This window comes from Schistosoma haematobium, chromosome 4 (genome assembly GCF_000699445.3).
Source record: "Schistosoma haematobium chromosome 4, whole genome shotgun sequence".
Classification (NCBI taxonomy): Eukaryota; Metazoa; Platyhelminthes; class Trematoda; order Strigeidida; family Schistosomatidae; genus Schistosoma; species Schistosoma haematobium.
The window spans coordinates 5,513,649-5,537,450 of NC_067199.1; the positions used below are offsets into that span (position 1 = coordinate 5,513,649).

At 34.5% G+C, this 23,802-nt stretch overlaps 1 protein-coding gene across 3 annotated transcripts in view; it reads right to left on the bottom strand.

Annotated features, from left to right (window-relative positions):
- Window positions 1-44: 44 nt before the first annotated feature.
- TBL3_1 (Transducin (beta)-like 3) overlaps window positions 45-23,802 on the bottom strand; it is a 43,698-nt gene continuing 19,940 nt past the window's right edge. The window contains exons 17-22 of one of the 3 annotated variants that reach the window (XM_051215513.1): window positions 21,126-21,229; window positions 19,592-19,900; window positions 17,195-17,381; window positions 15,439-15,629; window positions 893-1,016; window positions 45-853 (exon numbers count right to left, since the gene is read on the bottom strand). In XM_051215513.1, coding sequence (XP_051066032.1) covers window positions 17,200-17,381; window positions 19,592-19,900; window positions 21,126-21,229 — 595 coding nt within the window. In that variant the 3' untranslated portion in view covers window positions 45-853; window positions 893-1,016; window positions 15,439-15,629; window positions 17,195-17,199. Of the gene's footprint in view, window positions 854-892; window positions 1,017-14,028; window positions 17,382-19,591; window positions 19,901-21,125; window positions 21,230-23,802 lie in introns of those variants that run through there. The other 2 variants (XM_051215514.1, XM_051215515.1) reach the window with 2 other exon arrangements.

A 23,802-nucleotide genomic window follows, 5' to 3' on the forward strand; every position in this document is an offset into this window, starting at 1 on the left:
TATATATATATATATATATATATATATATATATATACAGACCATATTTGAGATGTTTACAGGGTTAATAAGAGAAAAAAAGAATGGAAATAGCTGTTATGTGGGATTTAGAATTATTGTTTATCTTCAAAACAGATGAATCCGATGTTCGATAGGTCATTTTTAGGATAGGAAGCTTGAAAGTTTACTATTCACCTGTAACACTAGTAATAGATGGTTATGTATTATGATGGACTGGCTGTAATTATAGGAGCAGTGGTGTGCGAAATAACCCGAGTACTGATTATTCCACCTAGATTGGGCCTATATAGGATTAATGATCTTCGATCAGTCAATCACTAAATAACAGTGAAACAAAAGCCAAGATCAATCCTTAACACCTTTTGATCCAGAATGCAGTTCTCTCATGTTTACTTATCGGGTAGCCAGATTAGAACGCTAAAAAAGCAAGTAGATAGCTTCTATTTGTACAGATCAATTTTATGACTCAACTCACAATAATACGGAGTAAACTGTTGACCATACACTAAATATAAATATAAATTACAATATATTCATAACTACACGTATAAGTGAAAGAAACAGTTCCATCCGTAATTAGGAATAACTTCAGAAAGGTAAAACATAACAATAGTTTGTGTCAAAGAAAGGCTTACAAATAGTAGAGAAGTAAAACGATTCAATAATCGAAGTATTTAGTAGCTATACAATAAAAATCGGAAAAACTTTTCGGTAGAACCTTACGAAACATTCATCCATGATCAATATTTGTCCCATTATAGCAACAGCAAATCACCTGTTTAATCAGTTATTTTCTAATTGTTGATAAGAGGATCCAAGGTTTTATCAACTATCTAGAGTGGTATCTGAAAGGTAACGGTATTGAAACCTACCTGAAAACACTACAGTTGTTAGATCTTATGAAGTGTTTTATAGCTCAGTTCGAAGAAGTATTTGATAACCCTGTGTTCATTAGACTGGTTGACTGAATTATAACTTAGGTCTTATTGATGTTTTCTAGAAGGGAAATTAAAATTTCTTAATTAAAGTATTCAGATCAAAAAATTTAATATAATTACAATGTTAAGCAAACTTCTTATGATCGAATTTCATCGATTTACATATTCAGATGACAATTTACTAAAATACGTTACAAAAATTTAACTCTATGAATTATGAACTCAGTTAACGATGTGATAAAATCAATACATAGCTGTTACCTATGTCAAGTTCCTTTAAAGAGGAAACCGGAAATAACAATATTTCTGAGGTGAAACAAACTACATAGGCTGCTTGTTTATCCTTATAATTAAGGAACTACTGAAATAGAGCAACATCTACATTTATTCATTCATTTATAAAGTAAAAGAGAATGTTTATTTTGAAGAGAGAGAAAGATAAATCAACATGAAAACTTAATGATGGTTCATGGTCATTGAGCAATGAGTTCATAGATGTTAGTTATTCTCTTCTTCTTTTATCATACATTGACAATTTATTGAATATTAAATTCACTTCGTGTTGTTATTTACTTGAATCTTCTCATTGATGTTTAGAAGTACAATTGATCAGTATCTTGTTACCATATATGTATCACGTACAGCTTGCCTAGATATTGTGTCAAGTGGAGAAGATTTGTAGCTCAGGTGGATGATTTTGGTGGAGTTTTGTTCTCTGAGCTGGACCAAACCATCCAGCTCAGAGAACAAAACTCCACCAAAATATTGTGTCAAGTCACAATGGTGGTTGTGTCGCTGAATTTCGTGGATTAGTTAAAGCTAGACATTAACACCGTTGGATGCCGGCCGTCTCAGTGGTGTAGAGGTTAAGAGTTCGCGCACGAAACCGACATGTCCTGTATTCGGATGTCTCGGGAGGCGGGATCGTGAATGCGCGCTGCTGAGAAGTCCCACAACAGGACGAAACGGCCGTCCAGTGCTTCCAGGTTTTCCATAGTGATCTAGCTTCAATTGATTCATGATTTCAACTATTGGAATTTCAATTTACTACAAATTTCCATTTTTTCTTATAACTAATAATGTTATCTATATGATTCATAAGTCTAATATCATATGAGATAGATATAAATTTCATTAACAATTCTGACAGTATCAAATAGAAATACACCTACATACGTATTGTCATCTCCGTCATCATTATGACATTTCTGAATGATTCTTAACTCTGATAAGTTTTACATTATTATACACCTTAATTAATTGAGTAAATGAAAAATTCCGATGAAAACATTTTTCTTCATTCAAGTTTAATAGATAAATGATCGTAGGTAGATTGTTGTTTTTGTGAGTCATTTCATCACAAATTCATACTTCACTATATTAAAATAAATCAATGGTGATGTCTCAGACTGTGAAGCTGAATGGTGCTAGTTCGAATCCCACCAAACATCTCGAACGAATGTCAATCAGCACGGAACTTAAATTCAAAATTTCCCCTTGACTTATTCCAACCACTTGTTATCTGAACATAGTGTGTAAGATTTTGAAGCACATAAACTAGTGACTACACTGCAACTCTATAGAAAGATTTCAATTAACACTAAAACACTAGACAAACATGGTCAATTAATTGTTTATTTAGAATCAAGCAACTAATAAAGTATACCTTAGAAATATTTTCAACTGATTTATATGACTTGATGTCTTTTATTATTCGAATATGAATAATCAAAGTTGAAAATCACAGTCACAAAATAGCTAATTAAGTTTCCAGTCTCATCAGTCATAGCTTTTCTTAGTCTATATTTTTGTGTTAACAACCAGTGCCAATAATGTTATTAAATCTATTTACAAAAAAACAACGCGTTTATACGAAACTACGAAAGGTGTCTTGCAGTGGAATCCAGTACGAGCGTATCGTCCTATTTGGGACTTGTCATCTGAATGTAACAGCATCATAAAGTTGATGTTCACTCCAGGAGTTAAGGTAATCCGTACAGGATGCACATATGCCGATAAGAGACTGACCAATTGTGGTCCAATAAATCGATGGGAAGATTCAAATAAATGATAAAAAATGGATTGCATAAATTTAGATTATTTTCTCACTGAAATACAACAGTTACATTGCAATATCTATCTATATTAGTAAATTTCAGTGTAAAATAACACTTTCTGCATATCACTATTTGCCCATAACTTGCTGTCTTGAGGTTATTTCCTAAATGATTCTTGGCTCATTTTAAAGGTTACATTTTTTATGATCCTCTAAAGAACAATCAATTATTTTCCTTAAAATTAATAATAAGAAGCTACACGTTCTCCGTTTTGTTTTATAATTTTATCTATTCAAGTGGTTAGTTGTATAGATTTACATATAAAACATTCAATGAATATTTTATGAATATGATCGTGGATGCGCACTGCCGAGGAGTCCCACAAAAGGATGAAACGGTTTCCAGGTGTTTCCATGTTGGTCTAGCTTCAAATGACTCATGATCTCAACTATTTACATTACTATAATAGACACAAAAAACCCCTTCTGATAATAATTAACATATGTTCACTAGTGACTGGCTTCAAGAGGTATATCCTGGAGTTCTAGTGAGAGGCAGTGACCAGTGAAGTTCATTCAGGTCTGTTGTGAGATAGTAACTCACTGATGAAAATTGTGAATGTGTCACTGAATTTCGTGGATTAGTTAAAGTTAGACATTAACACCGTTGGATGCCGGCCGACTCAGTGGTGTAGAAGTTAAGCGTTCGCGCCCGAGACCGACATGTCCTGTGTTCGAATCTCGCGGGGGGCGGGATGGTAGATGCGTACTGCTGGAGAGTCCCACAACAGGACGAAACGGCCGTCCAGTGCTTCCGTGTTTTCCATGGTGATCTAGCTTCAATTGGCTTATGATCTCAACTATTAGAATATGATTTAGTCAACAAATGATTAGGTAATGAAGAAATTAATCAAAGCTACAAATTCAACAATAATCAGTTACTTTTGTTCAGTATCATAATATACCTTTTATGAAATGATATAAGGTCGTTGTAAAAAGTGGGAAAGTTGTAAAAATTTAAAATTATTCATTTACTTAACTGAATAATCATTTTGCGGATACAGCTTCCTGGTGAACTGAAGGAAGTTCTAAGAAGCTCTGAAAGAACCGAAGACATTCTATTCAATTGCATTTTGGAAGAACATCCCAGAATCTCGACGTGTAGTTTCCCGATTATACAAATGCTAAAGAGTACTGTATGTGGATTGAATGACTGTAATAATTATTACGTTTTGACTAAAAACTATAAATACCTGAGTGTTTTTGTACCATATTTGACACTGTTTGAAATAACATTCCTTCTCACTTGTCTTCTGTTTCCTAACTTGCGACTTGGAGGGTCCAAGCATTTGAGTGCTTAAGTAGTACGCGGTATAGCAAAAATCCAAGTTCTAGATATAACACATTTTAAGAAAGTAAGTAATATCATGTTTGTCTAGTTCTCAATTCTAATCAGATCGTAATATGATCGCTATTCTAAATGATTCGACATCGCGTAAAATATATTTTGATTTTAGTTTGTTGAAGCTAATCTACTAGAGATACTGAACTCAGGTGTCATGACAGATAGCTTCCAAAAATTCTAAAGGAGCCGGTGCTTTTCGTGCAGTTTGTGTAATAACTGTAAAAACGGGCTACAAAGATGAACAGATGAGTCTTGCACAATGCAGGAAAGAAGACGAAATCTGATGGAGGATGAAAAATTCATTCACTCTGCAAAAAAAAACAACCGTCAATCTGTTAAACTAAATACAAACCTTAGCGACATTTGATGATTAATCCACTAATATCGTATATTATCCAAACAATGGAAACACAACTGGATTTTCTACTGAAACTACTGATAAAATGCCACATTCCGTTAAAAATAGAACAAATGAATTAAAACATGATCTTGCTTTTTATCAGGCTTTGAAGGAACTAGTAGGAAAAACAACTGTATTATTTCTTCTACCGTCCTTTTCACTTTGACTTCCTGAATAGTCCTTTTTAATGAATCGACAAAACGCTCCGATTGACCATTTGATTGAGGGTGGTATAGAGGAGAAATGAAACGGTTGACTCTGTTTCCACTGTAGAATTTATCAAACTAGGACGAACTGAACTGTGTTCTATAATCAGAAATAATAGCATGCGTTGGTTCGAAACGGCTGAACACTTCTGTAAGTTTTTGTATTGCGGCACTGGTACACACACTGGACATTACAAAGACTTCTGGCTATTATGAAAATCTATCGATGACAAACAGGAACTGTCTACTGTGAAAAGATCCAGCAAAATCTATGTTAATGCGTGACCAAGGTTCTACCGTTGCTGGCTATGGTTGAGGTTCACCTTTAATGGATAGTTTCGATGACTGTGCACAATCGTAGTATCGCATTGCCATTTCTTCAATATCTCTATCAATATTTGACCAGTAAATGTAAACACGAACTATTGAGACTTATGCAACGATACGAAGAGTATATAATTTTCAGGACCGACTGTCGAAGACTATTAAGTATAATAGTTCAATCACCAGACAGAACAAAGTTATCAACAATTGATAGAGAGTCTCTCTTTCTGTGGATGGTTTAATTGTAAATACCCATTGCCGAGAAGAAAAAAATTTATGACAAAGCAATTATCTAATGATTCCTCATTTTTACTGATTGTTCAATCCATGATGAAAACCAACTTCTAACGTAGAAAATTATTTTAGGATTATATGTGAACATTTGACAGTTATATTAAGTAAGCAATAATTATTTCAAATTTACTTGGTATTGTTTACTTGGTGTTCAGGACTGTAATTAATCATCAGTCTCTTATAGGTATATGTGTTTACTGTGCGTATTGCTTCGATATTGCTTTAATTCACAAGCATTTTAAGTAAAGATAGATAATGGCTAACAGCTGACGAGTCGAGAATAGGACGAAACACCCGTCATAGATTACACTGCTAACCATTATCCATTATTGTGAATCATTATTTCAGTTTATAAATAAGTCGATAAAATTTATGTTATTCCATATTGACCTTATCATACATTGATGAAATGGTGTTTATATGAAAATGTTTTGTAATGAATCTTACGATATTATCACACGATATTCTATGAGAATCTGATGATTGTTATGATAAATATAAAACGTTTATTGCTAGTTTGCTATTAAAAAAACAACATAATATCTTAAAATATAACCTAATGGTATCATAAAACGTCTAATTGATTATGAGAAAAATAGTTTAGTATCGTATAATTCTTATGTAACTAAACTATACATATTCATGCCCCTCTTATTATGAGCTTTATTTTGACCTATGAACTATTATTATACGATTTACCATTCTTGAGTTATGCCACGTCTATTAATTACTACCTCCCGTATTCACAGCTACATTTGGCTAAATCTTGTAAAAATGTTGTTTCCTATTTTATGGTACGATGTGGTCTGTTTGGTTGGTATATAAACCCAGTATGCTTGAAATAAATATTACAGAGATTGAGATTGGTGTTCTGGACTCAACTGGCTGGGCTAAGTAGGAAGCAGGACCGATAAGTACTCTAGACTGCTCGCACGGGTTTTATACGTCACTGGTCCGATCGATAATTCGCTGCTCTCTAATTGATAGTATCATTACGTTATACATTAGCAGGGAAGACAGACCAAAAGTTATAACATAGGTACAGTGGTAAAAAGAGGGAGTTTCACTAAAAGTAATTAACTTTATACAGAATAGATTTTAAATGAGTTCAATATGTTAAACTTCATTTCAGTTTTTTGTTCACATTTTAAACGATTATCATTCTTTCCTGTTAGTGTTGGGGACGATTAGAATAAGGTTAGGGACGGCCAAATGAAAACGTGGCATCAGTACTTGAAGTCACTAACTTCTAGTCTGAGCCATGTTGGGAGATGCTGACTACTTGGTTGGGGTCAGCGTAACTATCGTAATCAATGGTTGGAGACTCTGGGTTACATGGCTCAGGATCAATTACAATGGCGTCGGTGTATACACTCTCTGTCTTCCCTTAAACTATGAGATTAAAATTGCTTTATATCTTTCTTTGTACCAATTAATTCTTTCTTGCTGTACTATATCCTTAAATGCATTTTTCTTTTATATATTACCACCATCGAATTAACTACTTCTATGAATTCGGGGTTTATTTTGTTGTGCTGATGAGGTATGGCAACTTGGACCGATGCATATATGTGCCGGATCTTACGTTGTGGTTGACTGACTGAAATCCACCGGGCATGAGCTGTTTTGATATGACGACAAAATTCGCATTTAAATTTTATCTTAGTATGAAAATTCTCAAGCGGTTCCGTTATCGTGTGATACAAAGTCGCAACTCAAGAAAAGCCATATCAGTTTTATACTCTAGCCATATGGTACTACTAGTGTTAGTAGATATTTAAATGAAAACTTTGTTCAACTTTCTTATTGGTTACTTAGAAACGGAACTTAATTTGCTCCGTTCTGTATTTATCATAATTACATAATTCTGAATGCGAACTTCATGTACTCATGTAGTGTTATACAAAAATAACTACAATTTATAGCAATTCTTAATACTGGAAAGCTTAAACAGAAGCACTGTATTTACTGGTACATTTTTTCTACTTTTCTGTTGTTTGAAAGATACAAGTAATGAATATAATAGAATTCATATATCTGATGTCATGATGGATGGTAAAAGAATTTTAGCTGTTGAAGAAGTAGGAAATTTTTGTGATTGAAGAAGGGTGACATAGATATTGATTATCAAAACATCTAAATGTTTAGAGTCATCACAGAATGTAACAGGCACAACCGAAGCCGCACCCGATTGGTTCTGTTCTAATAAATGTACCTGTCCCCTTGCGGGTCAGGGATTCAAGACATGTAGTAGTAGCACTAGAATTACTACAGTTATCCATGTAGCATTTACGATCTAAGAAACCATAGCTGATTTAATGAGCCATTCGCGGTTTCATCGTTTTAAGGTATGTACTTAGATATGTATAGCTTAATCTCTGAGACAAGCATATGAAGGCTGGCAGGATCAACCCGTTTATTCATAGTTATATAATAAGCCCTTGTTGGCCAGGGTAATTTTACATTGATTTTCAGGAGAACCAGACACCATCCAGACTTTCGCGTGACAACCCAAAAAGAACAGCTCAATCCCGTCTAACAGGAGAACCAGACACTCTATAGGCTGTAACGCTACAATCTGAACAGTACAACTCAATTCTGTGGCGCAACCACACAGGTACCAAGCACCCTGGTGGACCATTCGCACCATTCATATACATATTCCCACCACATGTATAGTTATTCCGATCAGTGATCGCGTTTTTTTGAAGAATTACAGCATGAGACCATGTTAAATAAAAAGTGATTTGTTGTCATATTGCACGATCATTACAGTGAATTCTTTAATGTAACAAAATTTATGGTATTGACTAAAGAAAAATTAAGGCTTATAACTATATAAGCTACAAAATTCAATTTGAAATATGTCCCATTAGATCTTTAGTCAGTAGTTCAATACTATCATATTCTCGTTTAGATTTGATTTACCAGGACTCTGTTTCGTATGAATTCATGTGTATGAAATACTTTAAAATCATAAGCTAGAATGAAATAATATTTAGTGCTCACTAGTATACAATGATTCTTCGATTGATCTTATTTCGTCATAATAAACATATTCAAAGAGATATTTACAAAGTATGTTAACACAAGATGGATTGGGATACTGAAATCTCATAGTGTAAAGATGAAAATGATTATCTATCCACTTTTGGATTTTAACAATTAAACTAATGACTCTGAGGACTATAAATTCTAGTCAAAACCTAAAAGGGGATGTTAATAAATAAACAAAGCGTCTATTGAATTATTATGATCTTGTGAATCTTAGTAAGGAGGATACGAATCAAGACATTTTACGATAGGTAAACAAGTGATTAAAGTATATGAATTAATACATTCGATTGAAATAATAAATACGGTATTATCAGCGATGATGAATGGTGGCTAGCAGTGAAATATAGAACGTGCGTTTTGTCCTATTCGGGACTCATCAGCTGGATGCACTTGCATCCCAGAATTGATGTTCATCCCGAGACTCGAACTCAATATTGTTTACTTAAAACGCTACTGCATTACCCACTTAGCTACTGAGACCTAATAGCCACTAATTTGTGCAATAAAGCAAAGTTTATATTTATTTGGTAGTTTGTTTGAATATTCCCATTGATGTTTAGGACTTCAATTGATCTATGAATATAAATACGGTAGTTTGTAATGTTATTACAAAACGTTTTTTACATTTCAAATATCAAAAGAACAAATTATAATTGTCGTAAATCATTGTGTCTAAAATCTTTTTATAGAGTTTTAAACCAAACAATTACCTTAAGGTGACAACCTGTGTAACATAAGACTTGGCTTGAAATAATAATTTGAAGTATGATAACTGGGACGAAATCCAAGTATGAGTCTTCTTATTACTGCCATTTGTTCGGCAAAGTACATACGATGTGAAATCCTTTAGAGTAGTTAGAACATCTCAAACTAAGCAGTAGAATTCAGTCAACGCTATGTACTGAACAAGCATAAAATTCTTTACTCGTCAGTGATCCTTCAGTGTAAATATCACAGCCCTACAGACAATTCGACACACAAATAGTTCACTGATATGTTTCTTAGGTTCTAAACAGTTCTCTGGCTAAAACCATTCCATGTTGTAAACCGTCATTAAGTCTCCGAAAACAAGTGATCCTAATTTTCTCGAAAGTTTCAAAATGACAAATTTTTCATACCTTACCTATACAAGTACGTTTCTCAAGGGTTGTCTAAACTTTTAGGTTGGTAAGAAATGTGGATTGCTCTAAACAAGTGTTTAACCCAATCAACAGATTCAAATACTACGTGGCCAATCTAGTTTTAGTTATACGACTTAAATAGATACTTTTTTTCAACTGTTTCATAGTCAGTAAATTTGGGGATATTGAAATTAAATGTATTTAATCACTTAATGTGAACTGATAAATATATATTACTGACTAAGTTTAATTTGTCAGTACCAGAGACAGTCTTTAACAGAGTGTTGCTGAACCGGATGAAAGACGCAGTGGACGCCCAACTTCGAGATCAACAAGCTGGATTCCGTAAGGATCGGTCGTGCACAGACCAAATTGCAACACTACGGATCATCGTCGAATAATCACTTGAGTGGAACTCGTCACTATATATCAACAACATTGATTATCTGAAAGCATTTGACAGTGTGGATAGAAGAATATTATGGAAACTTCTTCGAGACTATGGAGTTTCTGAGAAGATTGTCAACATTATCCGGAACTCATACGACGGACTACAGTGCAAGGTCGTGCATGGAGGACGGCTGACAGATGCATTCCAAGTAAAAACCGGAGGCAGACAAGGCTGTCTACTCTCTCCCTTCCTCTTTCTTCTGGTAGTCGACTGGATTATGAGAAAACACGGCATACAATGGACAGCTCAGAACAAATCAGACAATTTAGACTTTGCAGATGACCTGGTCCTTCCATCCCATACACATCAACAAATGCAGATAAAGACAGTCAGTGTAGCAATAGTCTCTGCATCTGTAGGCCTCAACATACACAAGGGATAAACCAAGGTCCTCAAGTAAAACACGGAGAACACCAATGCAATCAAAATTGGAGAAACTGTGGAAGATGTAGAATCCTTCACGTACCGGATGCAGACGTAAAGGAGAGGATTGGCAAAGCAAGGGCCTCATTCCTACAATTGGAGAACATATGGAACTCAAAACAACTGTCAACCAATATCAAAGTCGCAATCTTCAATACGAACGTCAAGACAGTTCTACTGAACGGAGCTGAAACTTGGAGAACTACTACAACCATCATCAAGAAGGTACAATATCCATTGACCGGATACCATCAGCAACAGACTTCTGTGGGAGAGAACAAACCAGCTTCCAACTAGAGAGGAAATTAAGAAAAAATGATGGGGATGGATAGGACACACATTACGGAAATCACCAAACTGCATCATGAGGCAAGCCCTGACTTTGAATCCTGAAGGGAAGCGGAAAAGAGGAAGGCCAAAGAACACATTACGTCGGGAAATATAAGCAGACATGAAAAGGGTCAATAGGAACTGGAAAGGATTGCCCAGGACAGGGTTGGATGTAGAATGCTGGTGATTGGCCTATGCTCCTTCACGAGGAGTATCAGGCGTAAGTTTGGTTTGTGATTTCCTTCCTATTATTGATTTCCGTTCTGGACTTTTGAGTTTAGACTGATTTATAAATGTTCTTGAATAAAATACTGTCTATTCTATACTCTATTTCTCGATATTTGGTCGTGGATGGTGTACTTAGTGTAACGTGATCCTGTTTGCGCATAGTATGTCGATCGGGTATCCAGTCTAATAATATCACAATCTCGGTAACTAGTTTGATTATCGTATTATAATAAAATATCATGGAAACGAGAGAATATATTTCCTCTAACGTTATATTAATTTTCATAACTAGAAAATAGTTTAATCGCAAGCTGAGTAATATAATACCTTTAGATAAACTCATAGCCCACCCGAACTCTGTCAATAATAATAATTATTATAATTGTGAATGACAGACTAATCAGTTTTTCTCACATATTTAGGCAAATTTAAGCAGGTCAACTTACTGTGAACTAATTATATTGGGAGTGAAAAGAAATTTAAAGAGATATAAGATATTATTAAATCAATTAAATGATCCACATAGATATTTGGTCACAGGTTTGGTCATTTATGTAGCAATAACGTAAAATGATTTAAAGCAAGCTTATAGAATACGGTCAATATAGACAAACCTTTTGTGTGACGTGTTTGAGGACAATAGATCATTATTCCTGGACTCAAGTATTAATCAGTTGGTTAATATTAAAAAAGCGCATGTGCAGTTCTTAGAACGCTAACACTCTCTATAAGGTTTAAATGTATTTCCGTCCTAATTGAAACATAGTTGTCTATTTTTTTATTGAGATCACAGACAGAATGTCATACCACCATGGTAAACCTGAAAACACTGAACAGCTGAGTCGCCCTAACATGAGACTCCACCGCAGTGCGCAACCACGATCCCGCACATCGCGCTGGAATGTAGCACCTTAGACATCGTGCGCAAACACGTAATCTCTAGACCACTGAGTCGACATACAACAGTGTTAATGTCTAACTTCAGCCAATGTATGATATCGTGTGTCCATCTCCCATTGTCCTCGGTGAATAATTGCCCCACTCCCGACGCGGTTGAACTCCACTGGTCATTGACCTTTCACTAGAACTCTGAGAATAACTCCGCAAAGCTAGTCACTTGTAAGGAGATGATATGTCTGTGGTGCACGTTTACGCTACATACGAAGCACTAGTTCTCTCGAAATTTCAGACACACCATACGGAGAGTAGACAAATTTTACGAACCTAGTTTAGCAGTTTTATTATAGTAGTGACCTCCAAAACAACGCCTATCTTTAAATTAAGTAATTCAGACTACTCATTACAACTCGGTCGATAGAATTTGATTAACACTCAAAACTAGACAAACCACCGATGTATCCAGATACATGACGCACAACAATGCTGAATGATATCTATTAATAACTGTCTAGTTGAGTAGATCAATGAAATGTCGTAAACACTTATATATGTATACATACTACAGAAATCAGAATAACAAAGAAACCCACGTTTATACCGTATCGATCGGTGTAAGAAAAACCATGTGCTTTCTCGCTTAAGGAATCAAGTGATTTATAAACCTTCAATATTTGAGTTTCTAATTAAATTAATATGATCATCCAGATTTGTTCATTATTATTTTGAGTCCGTGGTTGATAGGAATACACAGATGTTTTAACGGAGGGTCATCATCATCATCTATTCGTTGAGCTGGGAACAAAACATGTCTTTACTTTGATTTAGCCAACCTATTTGGGGGCTACAATCATATGATACAATGACGTTCGGGAATATAAGGTTTAGGTCAGAGAGATACTCGTAAAACCTATTTCCTACTTCTTCTTCTGTGTTCCAGTCGGTAAAACAATAAGTAGAGAAAACGATGTGATGACAAAAGATTAAGCGGTCAATACATCAAATACACGAAGAGATATTTCAATCTTTCAACCTAACTAGGTGAAGTTAAATGAATGACCAAATATGAGTCCTGTATGAATTGCAGAGAAAGGATACGTTGATATCACAACAATCCATAGCCTTAGCTAAAATCTATGCTGGCCGATTTTTACATAAGGTTTGAGCGTTGAGGGCGCTAATATGTAGTTTCGAATGACAACTTGAAAGGCTCAGCATAACAGTGTCGATTAAACAAATACATATTCCTAATTGTTATATTTCAAACTTTGTAATACAGCTGAATTTAATCAAACTACAAATACAAAACTCAGTGTAATTTACAAGTCACTTCTAATTACACTTAAAAACTACTATTAATAGGTACAAATTTACTTTTTTCGCACGTGTCAAACGTGTCGTATGATATTTATTTATTTATATATTTCCTCACATTACCTAAGCTCTTCATAATTACATATAACTAAAATAAACACGTCTTGTAGCTCAAATCATTAGATTTTATAGATTAAAATAAACGTGAAATGGTTGCTCTGGGGTGAATGATAAAGATTGTAACCTAGGAAACTAATTTATAAACTATGATATATGTATTCTTGTTGTATAATTACAAAATAACTGGACTACAGTTGCGTTTGTTGTAAACTTTTTTTAACCCATTAGCTATTATTATTCTTAATTTGTTACTAATTACATCAAACTTGTTCAGTTTCATTGCCACATTTGAGATGTTTATGTTGGAGTGATCTAGAAAATTTCTTGCAAAAGACAAGCAAGCATCAGGAATCACTGAAAAGCGTTTCATTCAATCAGCGTTCACTTGAAGTTTTAGCCAAAAATATCAAGGGAGTAAAACGTCGTATGTAGAGGTTCTGATTGGCTGATTGCTATACTGCTACTAAGTTTAGTAGTATTCCAGAATCTTCGAGTAACCCAGGGACATTTAAAAATATTATAAAAACGCTATATTTTCTGTGTTAAAATGGACCTTGGTGTGAAGTACTTCTCGCATACTTTGCATCTTCTCTCTCGTTATTCAGGTCGCTGTATAGTTCTAGCTTGGCGGTTACAGAATAGCTTAGGAAACGAATATAGTGTTCAATTTGCGAGACTTATCAGTGTATGTATAACTTGTTTTATGGTATGATGTGATTCGGTATGTCTACATGTAAACTTATTTATGCTTTAAATAAATAATAATAGAAGCTTAGTTGCAGTATTCACTTTTCAAACTCAAAGCTATGGGACAGGAAAAAGCGTGAGAGTTTTAAAATCAATAAGAGTGAAGTTTGCGTTAACTCGAGATTTTAATCAGACCGTATCATTGGTCAAGGTTCAAAAACGATACTAAACAGAATATGCGGGGCCAAATTATATTATGAACGGGAATCAGATCAGTGAACTTACAAAGTGATGTACATCGATATTCCTCAGATATAACAAATATACGAATAATTTTAATCGTGACACCATTTACTGGCTAATAGTGATGAAATTTATTTAGTCAAGAGGTTTTGGAATGATTTCTATATTCAAGGAAATTACTGAAAATAATTTCACAGTATCACTTCTTCAAAGAACATGTTATTTTACATGTAGCATTTCACTTTAAATTATAACTTGTTTACATTAATTAGTGACTAACATAATTTCTATGAATTGAAGTAAATGAACTTCCATTTCTTAATTTGATTTTAAAACGTTATATACTATGAACAGCTGATGAGGATCTATTGGGACGAAATCAGTTCAATTTAATTACATTCATTGAACAAAAAATAGCTTCTTTTAAATTTCCTACCTGTTTGGAAGGCTGTAGAATGTAGTAGTTAAAACGTTCAGATTATAAGCCAGCAAAATTAAAAACTACTTCTTTTGAATATTGCTAGTACTGTGGTTTGGGTTTACTTATATTCACATAAGTAGTATGTAACGGTGGTCAGGCATAGAATGTATTTCAGTAGAAGATCGAAAAAACAAAGAACGGAAACGGGACTCAATTGGTATGAATTTGAGACACGGGATTGATATTTGCAAAAGGAACAGTCAAATTTAGGACGATGAATTGATATTCTGCTAATTAACTATTTACTATATGCTTATCAGATTGTATTGAGATGCTCTGTAATTTTGTGCTCAAATACATTCGATTGTTCCCATTCATGTTCTTGTTCATCAATCATCATCATCATCATCATCATCATTATCATTTTACAAAAGAAAAACCAAAGAATAAAATATAAAATAACAAAAATACATGAACAATTACTTCATAAAATATGTATATACTTCATTTTTTCCATTGGATTTTACTACAGATTTATCATATGACTGAATAATGGATATACATATACGCAATCTGGACATTGTTTCAACGATAGAAAAAAAAGAGAAAGAGATTGTACACTCTCATAAAGATTTTATTTATATACAATGATTTGTGTTGTGTTGATTAAACGTTTACATCATTAATCGTTGATCTGAATGAAGAAATTTTAAAACCAATATCAATAAGATAGAATTATATAAATAAATATGCGTAAATTTCAACTATTTAATCATACCTTGGCAATACTATAATTGATTGACGAACCAATCAGATATAAGATAACGAGTCTTGGATTTTGGCATGGAATTTATCCATAATTTCAACAAAATATCATTTTGACATTTATAGCTGATGACAGTTAATGATGAAAAGCCGAAATCTAATTCTTAACCCTAACCATCAACAGTAAACCCTAATTCTAGTTATTCACCATGGTTTATAACAATCATTTGGTCCTACTATGTAGATGGACATTCTCAAGGTCACTTTAACATCGCTTAAATGTTATCCATAAATTATAGTCTCACCATGTGGGTGACCGAGGTATATTACTTGTCTAAACATAGCTTACTATGAATTGGCCTGGAAAAAGTCAAAGACGACCAAACAAGAAAACTTTAGTCCAAGAAGCTTATGATTCTATTAAATGAGCTGAGCTGGTACGTGTAGACTACTTTATTAAGATCAATCAGATATTAGTCATCTAAAGTAAGAAAGTAGATATCGAACGGATGGATAGATAAAAGTCACGTATATAAGTATATTTCTATTATACCTTTGACAGTTAAGCATTTGTCTTATACTTTTCTTAATACCCCTTTAAAAGAATAGGTGTACAACACAAACCAAAACAGTGAACTATGAAATACACGCAATACACTCTGTGACTGATAGATTCATACAAATGACTAGGAGTTATCACTCAGTAATCAATTCATGAATGATAATAATAATTTTTGAACTAAACGAATTACTAAAAAAAGAAATATTCATTAACACAACCCAAACGAGTACAATTATCATTAGCTTATACCCAATGTTACTGTAATTCGAAATTCGAATACTCACACCGATTAAAAAATGGTTACGCCTCACAAATTGGTCACTTTATACGATATACAACCTACCTGAATCACTAATCCATGATCCTAATCGTTGACCAACACAGGTGTGCACAGATGACAATAGACAATTCGAACGATTAATTTACTGAATACTTGTACTTACAAAATATAAGTCCTTAAAATTTACAGACTTATTAGTTGGTACATCACTTGTTTACAAACTAGTGACACTAACACGGATCTTAAATTATATTGAGTGCAATAGGATTTCAATAATTAATATATCTATAAAGTAAGATTATACTAGGAAAATATATCTTATAATCCATGTCAACGAATGATCTAAATAAGACAACCGCTGAAAACCAGAAAGGACTGGCCAGGTGTTTTGGGCTAGTATGTAGCTTCTCAACAATGCACATCCACAATCTTGCTGGGAAAATATAATTGATTTCCTTACTCTAAAATTTAATGGAGAGCAGAGATGTGGTCTGGTAGTTGCGAATAAATCCTTCACAAAGACAAAACAACTGTACATTGTATTTATATCATGATACTATTAGTAAACTGAAAATAACCGTATAAAAAGGTCAGTAGGTGAAGTTGTTTGATGTTATAGTATACATAATGAATAAGAAGAGAATTTAATCACCTTGTCTAAGAAAGTGAAGTATTGACATTTTGAGTTGAATTAAATGATACATTATTTTGATCATTGTCTAACTCCATTGGTTCATCAAAAGCGTCAGTAGAAATTAAATGTTCATCAGTCACCTCAGAAATATAGTTTAAAATTGCCAGTTGTTCTTCCAATCTACATATACGTTGATAATGACGAGCTATTGTTTAAAAAATAAAAACACAAAGTTACTGCTCTAAATATTACGTTACTGAAAAACAATAAAGTAGTATGTAGGCATATATACAAAAATAAAGTTGAATAGTATGTGGGTTACATGGTATTAATAACAAGACTGTATAAGGATCATAGTGTACGGCTATCGTATTCTTTACAAAACTCCATACTTTGTATATATATAGTCTCTATATTTCCAAATTGAAACTTATCTTACAATTTATACACTGTCAATATGATAGCATGAGAGAAAATCGTGTACAGGTCATCTGTTTAATGATGTACTACATAGATGGTGGTTGGAGGTAGTCGACAGGAAACCCTGGACCCGGGTTTCGTGCTACTTGGCACCACCCAGTGATCAATCAATTATTAGGCAAGGGTTAATATAAGATTATTTTAATAATCCATTGTATCTTTTATCGTCAGTATACCAAACACCTTTGATATGAAATTGTATTGTGTAACATATTATTTAACGGAATGCATTGTGACCTTTTTTACAGTGTGACTCCTGCTATTCAATAATGACGAATGTAAGTTTGTATATAAGCAAGTTCATTCTTTGGTATTTGGGTATCTATGGAATAAATCTTTTCTTGTTCCTGATGCAGTGTTCACCTTCTTTATAGCGTCGAACACCATTAAAATTTCAATTCGAGTTTAATCACAGTTTTGGTGCCAATTTGTAGTTTCGTCATATTATAGTTTCATTTGCAGTTATATTAAGTTCTATTTTCAAGTCGCTAGTTCAATCAAAATAACCCATTGTATCATTAAATCGAAATAACGAGAATTCAGCAATGAAAAGTTTCTTTTCGACAAAATCATTTACTTAAGCTGTACATTTGTATTTATAGTTATATGCCAAATATATGCCCATTTATTGTTATTTGTTTGAACACATAAATAATGGTACAAAGGGGCAACGAAGCAGGTGGTTTTCTTAGAGGGTCTGCCTTAGATCGACTCATGCATCCAACTGTTAAAACCACTACAATCTCAACAAATCTCCATACTGGATAATAATCATAAAACATTCTCAAACGATAATAAAAACCGATTGTAGTTTCAAATTACAAAGCAATAATTTTAAAAAAACAAGACCAAAACATACTACAAAAGGGAATTAGGGTCGAGGATGGATGAGAGGTTAGACGTATCGTTTTTGCGCGTGGGATTCACTTTATGATGAAATTTTCTCTAACCCTCTATGGACATATATTTAGCATACAACTATAAATAAGAATGTACAGCTTAAATAAATGATTTTGTCGAAAAGAAAATTTTCTTCGCTGAATTACATTTGGTTTAATTAAGAATAAATCAGAAGGGACTTTGTGAAGATTGCAGTAAATTCAGTAGTTGAGATCGTGAGTCAATTGGAGCTAGACCACCATGGAAAACCTAAAACCACTGAACGGCCGTTTCGTCCCAGTATGTGACTCCTCAGCAGTGCGCATCCACAACGCCTCGAACCCAGGACCTGTCAGTCTCGTGTGCGAATGCTTAACATCTAGACCACGGAGCCGGCCGGCATCCAACAGTGTTAATGTCTAACTTCAACTAATCAATGAAATTGAGCGACACATCCACTATTGTCATCAGTGAGTTACTATCTCACAGTGGTCTAATGGTTAAGCGCTCGTGCGCGAAACGGATGGGTTCTGGATTCGAACCCCACGAGGCGGGGTCGTGAATGCGCACTGCTGGAGAGTCCCGTAATAGGACGAAACGACCGCCCAGTGCTTCCAGATTTCCCATGGTGGTTTAGCTTCAATTGACTCATGGTCTCAACTAAGAATTAAATTTCAGATTTCTCAAAAAAGTTCTAATCGTGGATGTAATTAATAAATTATGGACTTGTATTATGACTAATATATTTTCCATAGGTGAAAACTGACAAAAATATGAATCCGTAAAAGCTGTATACAAAATGATAAAATTATCACTATTCATTCTGCAAAGAACTGTTCAAGAGCCTATATATAATTAACATCAGGAATACGTTTATTCTCCTCTTGATACTACAATCAAAGACACTACAACCAATCACATAACATACCATTACATAGTTAACTGTCAATATCTCAGGAATTGTTGTTTATCTGTATATGCTGTCCAACCAAACAATAAATGAAGCATCTTTTATGATGTACAGTCAATCTACAATAGGTATAAAACAGAACTTACTTGTATACGGAAGGAGATATTGTATCGCTTGACTAAAATTTGGCCATTCAAGTAATTCTTCTGGTTTCCAACGGGTTAGAATCCAATTCAATACAAACTGACTTATCATTGATGTTCTAGTCCTTGTATTCCAGTTGATAGCATAAGATAAAAGTCGTTGACTTAGATTAAGTGAATCATTAAGACTCTCACTGTGACTTTTATTTGCAAAATCATCAAGTACTGACAATAAGTTCGCAGCTTGTGTTGGATATTTGATACTTTGATTATCTTTGCAAGTCTGTTTGAAATTATCTTGAGTCAAAAGTTCTACAAACATATAGTAACAGAAACAGTTATCATATTTCGAGTTACTAGTCGTTAATCACCAACCTAGTAGAAATTACTAAAAAAAACGAAATAACTTCGAACTACAATTATTCCGACAATTTACAGTACTTCTGCCGATCTATTAATATTGATTAGAGAGAAAAATTGAGCTGAAGTGTCAAAAATTGGTTACTCTCTTTAGTTTAATGCTATTTTCATCTGTTATATTTTACAAAGGATATTCGTATATGTTTACTGTACAACTGGAAATATTTTGTGTACTTTGGTCTATTGCGTAGTCCGATCCGAGAGGATCACCGGTAGTTCAAACAGTAAATCCTGACCTTCAATCCTCATGACTTTTTGAAATACATAGTCCAGTTCCTTTCCTTCACACAACCTATAACCGTGTCATTGTGATGAATTTTGGGCTATTAGCCATTGTCTCCAATCATTGGTTACAAGTATTTTTTGAATCCTAGACAGGAAGTCAAAGCCATTCAACATGGCCTTTTAAGCGTCAAAAAACATCAAAAACTATATTTAATAGAATTGATCGAATTTAACAATATGTGGAGGCACACAAGTAGCAAATATTCGTATTATTTATTTTTGTGTTTTAAGTAAAAAAAAGAGAGTTTGAACTGTTAACTGAGCGATTTGATATTGTTCAATCACACCATTCTACTAATCAATGAGTATTCAAATATTAACGAAAAGGTCAGTCAGTGAGTTAGACATAACCAATGTTGAGCCTGGTACTGTGGTGGACGCTACTCACAAGTATGCAGTATGTAGCGAAACGTGGGGTCAAAATTGCAACAGACGTCAGACGGAGAGAAGAGTTTCAGTAGAGCGAAAGCATGGCGTAGGCAGAACACTTGGAGACTATTCATATTGCAGAACGCATAGAAGATGTAAATGGACGATTGAAAGTTATGTATCTGTATTATGTAAACGCTTTGTAACTTTCCAAAATAAATAGAGATTCAGACTCCCTATTGCCTTCTTTTAAAGTACGACTGTGCGTTAACACAAGGTTGTTATGTTAAACCAACAAAACAAAAATATATTCGCAAGAGAATCTAGTGCGAATTGATTGAAGATTAATTGGGTGGAAAATAAACAGAAATCGCTTATCGAGTGATACAAGAGAAAAATGTTCAGAAGGAAACTGTTCGATGAAAACTGTTTTCCATAAATATTCCAGAAAACGTAATCTTACCCTGTAGTATGTCTAATGTTCGCTTGGGTTGGTCTAATTTGACAGCCAAATGAACAGCATCGGCATACATTTGTTTGTGTACAAGATTATCCAATTCTTGTTGTCTATAAAACCAATATCGCGTAAAAATAAAATAAAATAATCGCAATAACTCAGTAGTTCAGTGGATAATCCGTCTGTGTTTAAAGCAATAGGTACTAAGTTCGAATCCCAGAGTGAAAATATACACTATGATGGATAAACGCTTAGCTCAGATTGAGGTATTATCAGCGAGATTTACCTTCTTAGACAAAAAGTGCGTAGAGTAATATCTGAAAATGATTCTCAGATCCTGAGACACAACACAAAACTATACTTCGAGTATTTCCAAAGCCCATATTTTCTGATTAGAAAGAAACTATTTCAGGAATATGCTCCATAAAACGAGCATATCAGTCTTTGGGGAAAATATTCTAAAACTCAGCACTAACTAGACTTTACCCGATAAATTAATAAATGCTGAAGCCACTACGAAACCCATGGTTGCTTATAGCAGGAACGGATATAGGTGTTGTTAGAATAATAGAACAAACTAAGTTATTTTGCTGAGCATAACATAGCAGGCTAGACAATATCTCACAGTCGTGTGGTAAATTTAATGAAAGCGTCGGGCAGATACTGGGAAAATAAGTAAATTATTTACTTGGTCAACGTTACCATATACATTCAACTATAAATATGCTAGATTTATTCGGCTTTTGATGATAAACACTCCGACACTTGGTTTTGCTTTCATTCTCTGAATACTAGAGTCGATCAGGCGTTACCAGCAAACATGGGAACTAAATAAGACTGAAAACCATACAATGAGTTGATAAGTGGAACTCATAGCAGTTTTTGAGCCCATACTGAGAACTGTAGTTTGTGTTCTAGACAAATAATTCAGTGATCCAAAAATGTTTGCCTAGGATAACATTCGGTTTCATAACAGTGGTTTATTACGCCTTCACTAACTGTCGAGAATGAACCTTTAAAGTGAGTCAAGAAATCATACAGACAGATAATCATAACCCAGCTACAAGAAACTGTGGAAACAAGGTCGCTCTTCGTATAGTAACACCTGGTGATATAACTCATTTGTAAAGTAAGGATCTGTGTGCTCAGCTTTGAGCCATACTTTATGCGTGAATCCTGATGTTACTACCCCCGACTGCCCGAAACAAAGTAGTTGGGGAGGATCTGAAACTCACAAAGTGGTAGTTGAAAATCGAACAACTTTGCTACTAAAACCACGAATTCATAAATAACAAAATTATCTGAACACTCAATGAAAGATCGAGTGATGTATGGGGTAGTCAATATCCTCACTGATACCACCAATGCATTAGTATACCTTCAAAAATGTTGAATGTGTAACAAATAACAATGACCAGTGCCGTTTTATATTTGTGAAATGTGATTTATTTTAATTTAGGATATCCTATAACTAGCTTCCTTTTTAGTAAACCAGAGCGACCAGTCAAGAACAAAGGTAAGACAATTACTGAGATTCAAGAACAGAAGAACAGGTGGGTAGAACACTTTGCGAAACGTTAATAGACGAGCCCCACTAAACCCACCGGATATAGAAGCACCACGCACAGACCTTCCTATAGATTTCACTCCATCAACCATAGAACAAATCAACATGAACATCAGACAAATCAAGAGTGGGAAAGCAGAAGGATGTGACAATATACCAGCCGAAGCACTGAAGTCAGACATAGAAGTAATTGCAAGCATGCTCCACGTTCTATACAGAAAAGTGTGGGAGGAAGGACAGGGGCCGATAGACTGGGAAGAAGGACACCTCATCAAGATACCACAAAAACAAGATCTCAGCAAGTGTGAGAAATACACAGACATCACAGTACTAACAGTTATCAACAGGGTGTTGCTGAACTGGATGAAAAATATAGTGGACGCCCAACAGGCTGGATTCCGTAATAATCAGTCGTACACAGATCAAATCGCAACACTGCGGATCATTGTTGAGGGATCGGTTGAATATATTAACTTCCTTGACTATGAAAAAGCGTTTAACGGTGTGGATAGGATAACCCTATGGAACCTTCTTCGACATTATGGTGTGCGTAAGAAGATCGTCAACATCATACGGAATTCATACGACAGATATTCAGAGGTCGTGTACGGAGAACAGCTGACAGACGCATTCCAAGTGAAGACCGGTGCCAGGCTAGGCTGCTTGCTCTCCCCCATTCTCTTTCATATGGTGTTTTATTGGATTGTGAAGACCTCGACATAGGAGGGGAAACGGAATACAATGGACAGCTTGAATGCAACTAAACGATTCGGACTTTGCACATGACCTAGCTCTTCTGTCCTATGCAGATGAACAAACGCAGGTGAAGACGCCTAGTGTAGCAGCAGCCTCTACAGCAGTTGAACTCAACATACACAAGGGGAAAAGCGTGGTCTCGAAACACAACACAGAAAATACCGACCCGACCACAATTGATGGAGGAACTCTAGGAGAGGTCGAAAATGTCACCTAGCTGATCAGTAGTATCGATGAACAAAGAGAATCCGATACAGATATAAAGGCGCCGACTGGCAAAGTAAGGGCAGTGATCCTACAGTTGAAGAACATATGGAACTCAAAACAACTGTCTCCAAGCCAACACCAAAGTCTGAATCT